We start from the raw sequence: 10,129 nt of genomic DNA, 5'->3' as shown, positions 1-10,129 counted from the left end.
TTGATTCCACGATCACACTTTTCCTTTACCTGCACACCACAAACAACAATTGAGATGCGTAAGTATTATCATAAATACTTAGTGAGGCCGTCCTCCCATCTACTAGGTTATACACACAAGCATATGAGACCCTCAAGTTATGCAAGCAAACAAAACACAAGCAATACATCAAACCAGGAAAAACAAGTCTCGGTTGAGACTGGTGTCGACCGATGCCCCAGAAAGTGTCGACCGATGCTGAACCAAGGGTGTCGACCGATGCCACAAGGGTGTCGACCGATGCTCGAATGGTGTCGATCGATGCCATATCTGCAGACGCGAACTGTGCGAACACGAAAGACGAATTCCGATTCCAAACCATTCCGAATCCATTCCAAACTCACCCAATTACCTCAGAAATCACTGGGAATCACAAAAGCAACGAACCCAAGCAACAAAACAACACAAACAGCAAAGAAAACACACAAACAAGAGAGATCTCATGCTTAGATCAACCATGGTCAAGCACTCACCTCTTTCCATGAAGATTCTAAACAGTAGGAACGAAAGCCTCACTCCTAGCAAGCTTCTAACTCTTTCCCAGCTCCAAAACTCTCAAGAACAGCAAGTAATCTCCCAAACTTTCCCAAAAGCTTAAGAACTCTCTCTCCTTTCTTTTTCTCTCAAAAGCGGCGAGTATAAACAAATAATACGACCTAGGGTCGTTTTTCCCCTTTTACACACGATTTAGGGATTCCCTAAACCAACCACGCAAACCGGACAAATAAAATTGAACCGACCAAACCGGTCACAATTGGTGTCGATCGATGCCTCACGAGAAGGTGTCGATCGACACCCTTACCAAAATACCAAAAATTGGTTTGCGGGTCTTACAATCATATATATATATATATTTAAGAAAATTTAGTGAAATATGTTTTATTGTTGTTTATCTATTCTTGAATTTGCATTCTAGTTGGACTCATCTCCAATTTTTTTCATTGCATCAAAACTTTTGGTGTTGTATACTCAAATCAAATCCAAAAGTTGTGAAGAATCCTGGATGCGATTTTTTTTTTTTACATATAACTGGTTCTAAAGGTACCGTAATATCTTTTTTGACTTCATCATTACCATAAAGGATAATACCAACAATTTCTTCTAAACTGTAAACTTCTAACATTTATCATTTATAATTTAGTAAACTATTAGCATCAATCCTATTACGATAACCAAGATTATTAATTTAAAAAGTCTTATAAAAATGAAAAACATCTCTTCATAAATTAATATTTTATTAATTTATCGATAAATTAAAACCTTTATAAATTAATAAAATTTCATGGTACCAACCTTATTAATTTATAGAGGTTTTACTGTAAATAGAGTTTTTTTAATATATAAATAGGGTTATATAACCCACACAATCTTAAGAAAAGAAGAAGAAGAAAAAAAATCTCTAAGGTGTCGCTGTCTTTTTGGGAAAAATGTCATAAAAATCTCCAACTTTCAAATTTGGAACGTTTTAATCACCAAGTTTCATAATGTCATTTTAATCACAAACTTTCTGTTGATTTAACCATAAAATAGTAAAGTTATGTTGACTACATCATTTATTAAATCCATAACCCTAGAAAGAAAACCCCAATAGTAAAGTTATGTTGACCACGTCATTTATTCAAGGTTTTTTTTTTTTTTTTTGGTCAAATCAAGTTCAAGGTTTAACACATCTGGTTGTGTTGGTGAGTATGGTGTGCCATTGATGGTGTAAAGAGAATTTGGGGTTTTCTTTTCTAGGATTATAGATTTGTGAAATTGAAATCGATTTAGGGATTTAGTTTCTTCAAATTGGTAAACGATGTTGTTTTTTGGCTTTTAAAACATGGTCATTTATGCAAAATGGTAGCAAATAATGTATAATGTACTCTGTTTTTGAGATTTTTTTACAAAAAATAAACATGGTGTGTAAAACGGCGTGGTTAATAAAACTTTACTATTTTATGGCTAAATCAACAAAAGTTTGTGATTAAAATGATATTTTGAAAATTGGTGATTAAAACATCCCAAATTTGAAAGTTGGAGATTTTCATGACTTTTTTTTTTCAAGTCTTTTTCGGCTACAATGGGAGACAAAACCCTTTCCTCCTCTAATGAAGAAGGTATTTTACGATTCCCCCTTAAACCTTAAAACAATTAAGGGCAGATTAAAAAACAATTGATTGATTAATCACTTTTTTAAAACCACAAAGAAGAGGATAAAAAAAAAAGGTTCACAGTCATTACTGTGTCTTCTTCTTCTTCTTCTTGTTCTGTCTGAAACACACACACTGTCGATGAATTTGGCAAGAGTAAACCTTTTCGATGTTCCTCTTAGACCAATTTTGCTTTCGCAGCCTTCTTGTATTCTCGTTTCTAAACGTACGGTTCTGTTCTTCTCTCCCTTTTTCGCAATCTATTCTTTTTATATAATCATCATGAAGTGATGAGAGATTGAGGATTTAGTGTTAGAAACTCATAACCTAGATGAATTAGTGGCGAAATTGAATTCTGGGTTTCGTTTTTGTGTTTTTTTTTTCCGTTGAAGCAGAGTGATTTTCCCAATTGGGTTTTTGTGACCAGAGCTCGTTTCCATGAAATTGTCATTATCTTGGTCTATACATCATTAGTGATGTAGCTGCTTACAATTGAACTTAACTGGTCTCCAAGGGATTGTCAGAAAGTATAAATCTTAATTAATCTGTACCTCGGTGTTTGGTTTCATCACTCGAGTTTGTAGAGATAAAACACTTAAACGGATGGTCTGCTATAATGGAAGTAGCAAGGTACTTTGTAGAAAACTCAAGAGTCCTCAAAAAACTTGTTCTGCATTTGAGGTGTTCCTCGCACCAAGAAGGATTTTACATGCATCATCAAGAATACCATGCCATTTTCAACCAAATTTTACTACTTGCCTTGTTTGGAAGTAGACCATTAAGACTAGTTTGTTCAACAAAACTAGTATAACTTGTTTGAGACTTGAGAGATCACACGCTAATTTGATTGATATATAAAATTTCTTGAGCTTTGTTTATTCTCTTCTTGTTGCTTTTGAGAGCACTCGGTATTCATCTCACCTCGGCGTTGATTTATTGATTATGTGATTTTTTCCATTGAAGCAGAGAGATTTTCCCAATTGGGTTTGTTACAGAGCTGGTATCCATGAAACTGTCATTATCTTGGTCTGTACATGATTAGTGATGTAGCTTCTTACAGTGAACTTAACCGGGATCCAAAGGCTTGTTAGAAAGTATAAATATTTACAATTTGTTTGAAAACTTGAGATCACACGCTAATTTGATTGATAGATAAAGTTCTTGAGCTTTGTTTATTGTCTCTTCTTGTTGCTTTGATTTCAGTGTTCTATGCAAGTTTCTCAGTATTCATCTCATCTCGGCGTTAATTTATTGAAAATGTGGTTTGCAGGTTTTGTTACCAGAACCTCTACAGGTGTTTCTCCTTCGATCTTGCTTCCCAGATCAACTCAGTCACCTCAGATTATTGCTAAGAGTTCATCAGGTTTTTGCATTGTGTTTCCGCATAATCTTTTATTGTCTCTTCCGTTGAATTTTGGGGACTGATATGTCTTTACTATGTGGATTTCAGTGTCAGTACATCCAGTGTCTGAGGACGCTAAGGAGGATTTGTCAGTCCAATGACGTTAGTGGAGACTCAGTACGGAGGCGTTTTCTTGAATTCTTTGCATCTCGTGGGCATAAAGTTCTTCCAAGTGCGTCTCTTGTGCCAGAAGATCCTACTGTCTTATTAACAATTGCTGGAATGCTTCAGTTTAAGCCTATCTTCCTTGGAAAGGTACAAATATAAATTAAGCCAAACACTTATGTTTTCCTGCATTTAGAGACTATTCCTTAGAGACTTGACGACAATGAACGTTGGTGTGAATTTTTAAAATGATGCAGGTACCTAGACAGGTTCCTTGTGCAACTACTGCACAAAGGTGCATACGTACGAATGATTTGGAGAATGTTGGGAAAACGGCCAGGCATCATACTTTGTTTGAGATGCTGGGGAACTTTAGCTTTGGTGATTACTTCAAGAAAGAAGCGATAAGATGGGCATGGGAGCTATCAACTAAAGAGTTTGGGCTACCTGCTAATAGAATTTGGGTTAGCATTTACGAAGATGATGATGAAGCTTTTGAAATCTGGAAGAATGAAGTTGGTGTGCCTGTTGAGCAGATAAAGAGAATGGGTGAAGCTGACAACTTTTGGACCAGTGGACCAACTGGTCCTTGTGGTCCATGCTCAGAGTTGTACTATGACTTCTATCCTGAGAGAGGTTATGGTGAAGATGTTGATCTTGGGGATGATACCAGATTTATTGAGTTCTACAATTTGGTTTTCATGCAGTATAACAAGACGGAAGATAGATTGCTTGAGCCCCTGAAACAGAAGAATATAGACACTGGTCTTGGTCTAGAACGTATGGCTCAAATCCTTCAGAAGGTTCCAAACAACTACGAGACAGATTTAATATATCCAATCATTGCCAAGATCTCAGAGTTGGCGAATCTATCATACGACTCTGCAAATGAAAAGGCAAAGACAAGTCTAAAAGTGATTGCAGATCACATGCGGGCAGTTGTCTATCTCATATCAGACGGTGTTTCTCCTTCAAACATTGGCAGAGGTTATGTAGTTAGGAGGCTAATAAGAAGGGCAGTTCGGAAGGGAAAGTCTCTCGGAATAAATGGGGATAGGAATGGTAAATCCAAAGGGAGCGTTTATGCCAGCAGTTGCTGAAAAGGTGATAGAATTGAGCACCTATATTGATTCAGATGTCAAACTAAAGGCTCCACGCATCATTGAGGAGATTAGAAAAGAGGAACTTCACTTTAAGAAAACTTTGGAAAGAGGAGAAAAGTTACTTGACCAGAAGCTTAACGATGCCCTGTCAGTTGCTGATAAAACTAAGAGTAAGCCTTATCTGGATGGGAAAGATGCGTTTCTTCTGTATGACACATATGGCTTCCCTGTGGAGATAACAGCAGAAGTTGCTGAAGAACGTGGAGTCAGTATAGATATAAAAGGCTTTGAAGTGGAAATGGAGAATCAACGGCGTCAATCTCAAGCTGCTCACAATGTTGTAAAACTGACAGTTGAAGACGATGCTGACATCACGAAAAATATTGCAGACACTGAGTTCCTTGGATATGACAGTCTCTCTGCTCGTGGTGTTGTGAAAAGTCTTTTGGTGAATGGGAAGCCTGTATTAAGGGTTTCTGAAGGCAGTGATGTAGAGATTTTGCTGGACAGAACTCCGTTCTACGCTGAATCAGGAGGTCAAATTGCTGATCATGGTTTTCTTTATGTTAGCAGTGATGGGAACCAAGAGAAAGCTGTTGTTGAGGTAAGTGATGTGCAGAAGTCTCTTAAAATTTTTGTTCNGTTCACAAGGGCACTGTAAAAAGTGGAGCTCTGGAAGTTGGCAAGGAGGTGGAAGCAGCAGTAGACGCAGACTTGAGGCAACGAGCGAAGGTACATTTAAAAGTCATTTTACATTCCAATATGATGAAAAGGAGGTAAGAGAGATTTCACTATTAACAATTCAAAAATTGTATAGTTTCTGGGCAACGTCATACATCAAAATACTAGTCAACCATCTAGTAAAATTGTATAAGGGCACATCGTGCGGGCCCTTATCTAGTTAACTATAATATATGTTAATACTGATTCAAGAAAATGTTAATATTGAGTTTAGGAAATATAACATTATATAATTTATACTTATCCTAGTTTAGGAAATTCATCTGATTCTTTTCCTAAACACTCAGAGGGAAGCGTAAGGATATATATAGAGGTTTACATGTCTTAATAAAATCATCACCTTCAACCTTTATAGTATCTTCTTCGTTTCCTTGTGTTGTCGACTAAGATCTCGAAGCCGTTCGTTCTCCGCTTCTTATCAACGTAAGGGCGGTTCTTGCTGCTGTTTCCTTCCGGCTAAGGTACGGACTCGGTGGTTCTAATTACGGAACTCTTATCGAGTTATCTCTCTCTCAAACCCTAAGTATTCACTCCTCTTCTTAATTTATCGAGTCTGATTTGAATGTTTCTTTGTGTTTTTTTTCTTTTCTTTCTGGTTGTAGGAAAAAATGTCCAGTACACATATACCTCCACGAAGAAGGTCTCCTTTTATTCAACTTCCACCTCTCATGTTCCCATTCAGACCTGAAATACGTTTACCGCGCAAAGAGCTTCATATCATCAACCTCACATCGATGTTTGCGGCTGTTTATGGGATTCGTTTCCAGAATGAATTGGAAACCATATCGCATTGGAACGATCTGTTTGAGTTTGTGAGGGAAAATAGTAGTAATTACAGTTTTTACATGCGACTATTTGATGGGTATTCGAGAGTGCTGATACCTTCCCAAAACCTGAGGACGCATACGGAGGCCGTTTTGGACGGTTACCTCAAGCTTGTTTATCAAATTCTTGGAAAGGAGGAGAAGGAGGCCGTTTTGGATGGTTACCTCAAGCTTGTTTATCAAATTCTTGAAAAGGAGGAGGAGAAGGAGGAAGTGGAGATGGCCATGTATGATTTGCTTGCTTTTGAGTATTTTGCTAACATGGAGGATAATGTGTTGCGATCACCACCACCTCGACTCCCTCCATTGGGGATGATGCAACCTGCAACATACAATGATGCAAATTCAGAAACCTCAAGTAATGTGAATGATGCAACATTCAGGACCTCGGGTCCTTGCCATGAAAAGCTTACTCAGAACAAGGATATCCAACCTGACGCTCCACAACATTATCTTCGGCCTCCATTCAGGGTTCCTCTCAAGTTCGCATTCCCTCCTCCAGGAGTCACGATCAAGCGCAAGGAGCTTTATACTATCAAGCACACCGCGCAGTTTGTGGCCGTTTATGGGATTTATTTTCGGCGGGAATTGATGAAGAGTGTGTTTGAGAACCCACAGTTTGAGTTTTTGAAGCCAACTGACAGCAAGTATCTTTTTTACGTGCGGCTTGTTGTTGGGTATTCGAGAGTGTTAAGGCGTTCCCAAAACCTGATCAGGACGAATGGTGCTAGTACGAGGGGGGCCGACGTTCTATATGGTTTCTTCAAACTTCTTTATCAAGTGCTTGAAAATCGAGAGAATGCTCTGACTGATTCGCATGCTTTCGAGTATTTTGATAAACTCTTCTTTTTTTAATACTTATGAGGCTATATTTTACTGGATTGGTTCCAACCATTAGGGGATCAACCACCAAACACTATTGACTTTAGAACCTAAAGGATGATGTTGTTATTATTTTACTCAACTCAAGTAAAAAGATATTTTACAATTTTTAATTAGGTTTCTAAAGGTAATTTAGTAGTAATCCACTTAAGACACGGCATATAACAAGTGTATTTTTTTTTTTTTGGTAGGAATATAACAAGTGTATTTGAGCATTTATGTTGATCATCTGTTCCCGTACTTCCTTCTTATTCGTCCCCGCAATTGTAGAACACAACATAAGATACATGTTGTATTTTGCGGTGATCTTCTCCACCTTGGATTAACTTATCCTTGAATTCATTCTTCATCCATCCTTTTCATAGCTCCTCTAAAGTAGTGATGTATCTTATTCTACCAGGAAGACTCTTCAACTTCCTACAGTCATTGATCTCTAGATGACAAAGACACGGCATTGACTCATCTTCTACGACCCACTCTTCAAGATTATCAAGTATCGAAAACTCTAGCGTGTGCAATTTAGGGAAGCCGGCTTTTAAGCAGACCATTTTCCTCCCTGTGAAAGCATTCAGTTCTAAGCTAACTATTTTCAAGCTATGTAGCTTCTCGAGAACTGGCATTGGATCCCCGGGTAAGTCACAAGATGATAGTGAAACAGAGGCGATCAGGATCTCTGAAATTCTCTTTTCTTTGGCTTCAAACAAACAGACTTCTCTAACAATGTCATGCAGACGACAAGATTCAATCCGTAATGTCACAGTGTTCCTCTTCCCTACTAATACCATACTCCTTTTAACCAACTCCTCCAAATAATCCTCAGCTACATCTACAATATTGTTGATGTCCAAATCAGTCACAATTAGAAATGTTTAGTTTGGTAAAAAGGAGGTCGAAGTTCTCTTTTATTGATCAGTGCCGAGGCAAAAAGGACGGGTTACAACACAAATTAGACGAGCTGGAATAACTAGGCCCAGTACAAAAGACGAGCTTCCAGCTCGTCGATTCAAGACTTTAGAAGAGTGATTGTGTACTTTCTATCCGTATTCTTTCCCTTTTCGTGCAACCCCCTTGTTTCGAACGCCGTACGCCTATATTTATAGGGAACTGTGTCGGTTCGTCCTCCGGAATGACTAAAATAATCCTCCTTCCTTGGAGGTTTATTTGGACCTCTAATGGGCCGAGCCTTTTGTTAAGGGGTGAGGACCTACCCCTAACAAATAGTATTCTCTTTATTGTGTACCATGACTATTCTTTCTGCGACCCAGTAATTGAACAATGTCTCTGTTTGTATCTCATAATCTTCCGGGAAATGGGCAAGGTAAAGAAAACAGTGCTTCAAATGAGAAGGTAAATCTTCATAAATCAAAGAAACCATATTGAATACAAAACTACCACTGCCGCCATTTTTCACCAATCTCTCCTACAATATGAGATCCAATATTGTTGTGCAACTTTATCCACCCGAACGCAATACGTTTTGTAGCTAACAACCCTCCGAGAGTTTTCACAGCTAATGGTAACCCTCCAAAATGTTTGAGCATTTTTTGAATCTCTTCCATTAAATCATCAACCTGAAACTCTACACACAAAACATAAGACTCTTAGCTCAATCTGTTTTAACATTTGGACTACTTCTATAAAATGCAAAGACCTTTGAACTCATTAATGGACATACCTATATCGTTTATCCCAAACAAAGCCATCTTCTGAGCTTTCTTCATGAGTTAGGCATCTAGGCCTAAAGATAACGGCTTTTAAATCTGGATGCAAACCAACACCCTCGTTCCCAGAAGTGAGTAAAACCTTGCTACCTGAACATGGTTCAATTAATAATAGACACCAGCTGAATGCTTTTGTTTTCTAACATTTTGTACCTAAAAAAACATTATGATTCATGATTTGATGGTCAAGAAGAGTCACCTGATGTATGTGGAAAAGCTGGCTTTATAAGCTCCCAAGCTGCATTGCTCCAGAAATCATAAAGGACAATCATGCATTTCTCGGTTTCAAGTAGTTTAAAGCATGATTATGATAGATTTACATATCTTCTAGATATCCTCTTATATAAAGAGCTCATCTTGGAGTCCAGACACTGTCATCTCCAAAACCCTCTGTTCCTCATTTTTTTGGCCTAAGTCTCTGTAACATCACCCGCCACACATGCTTCTATCTACACTCCTGTGAAACAAACACCCAAGCAAATCCACTGAAATGACGCCGCACCATCTCATGATAAAAAACTTGTCTAGCGAGAGTGGTTTTCCCAACACCGCCCATCCCGCATATCGAAACCACTTGAACACCATCCTCACCATTAAGATGACTCGCTAGTTCTTCAACACTAGGCTCCACACCAACAAGGCTGCTTTCAGAAACGCTAGGGAAAGATTGCCGTATCTCCATTAGTTCCTCTTCTTCTTCTTTGTCGATGATCTCTCTCACTCCAAATCTCTCCATATTGTTTATTACCTTGGAGATCCTAGTGATGATGCTTCTGATTTGTGAACCAAACTCCTGGTTAGCAAATGTAACACAAGAAACACTCTTTAAATGCTTCTTAAACCCTTGTATGTCTCTTACTATTGGATTATGTAAATATGCGATTAGCTTCCTTCGGTTAAGTTAGTCAGTTTAGCATATGGTTTAGCACACTTGTATATAACACAAGAACTGTACAACTATTTTGGTTTAATTGAATGAGAAAATATCTTTTAACAAACTTCTTCGTCCTCTTTCTCTCTCGTTTCCAACATGGTATCAGAGCCATCAAAGCTCAGATCCACCTCAAATTTTTGATCATTTCTCTTCATTAAGCTTATTTTTCTTCGTTTATGAGCTCATCTTGTGCTCCAATGGTGATCGTATCTCGTGCAAATGGAAAAATGGGTAAAACGAAATCTC

The 10,129-nt window shown here is 38.0% G+C and overlaps 1 protein-coding gene and 1 pseudogene across 1 annotated transcript; one reads left to right on the top strand and one right to left on the bottom strand.

Moving 5' to 3' along the window:
• LOC104770750 lies at positions 2,216-7,341 on the top strand (annotated as a pseudogene).
• Positions 7,588-9,685, bottom strand: LOC104772501 (disease resistance protein RPH8A-like). Its single transcript, XM_010497105.1, has 5 exons — positions 9,403-9,685; positions 9,149-9,187; positions 9,001-9,039; positions 8,640-8,807; positions 7,588-8,054 (listed from the first exon to the last, which is right to left on the bottom strand). Exons 1-5 carry the CDS (start codon positions 9,683-9,685, stop codon positions 7,588-7,590), a joined length of 996 nt encoding a protein of 331 aa, XP_010495407.1.

Source organism: Camelina sativa, chromosome 20 (genome assembly GCF_000633955.1).
Source record: "Camelina sativa cultivar DH55 chromosome 20, Cs, whole genome shotgun sequence".
NCBI lineage: Eukaryota > Viridiplantae > Streptophyta > Magnoliopsida > Brassicales > Brassicaceae > Camelina > Camelina sativa.
The sequence above is the reverse complement of the archived record's forward strand: the minus strand, read 5'-3'. Positions and strand labels throughout refer to the sequence as shown.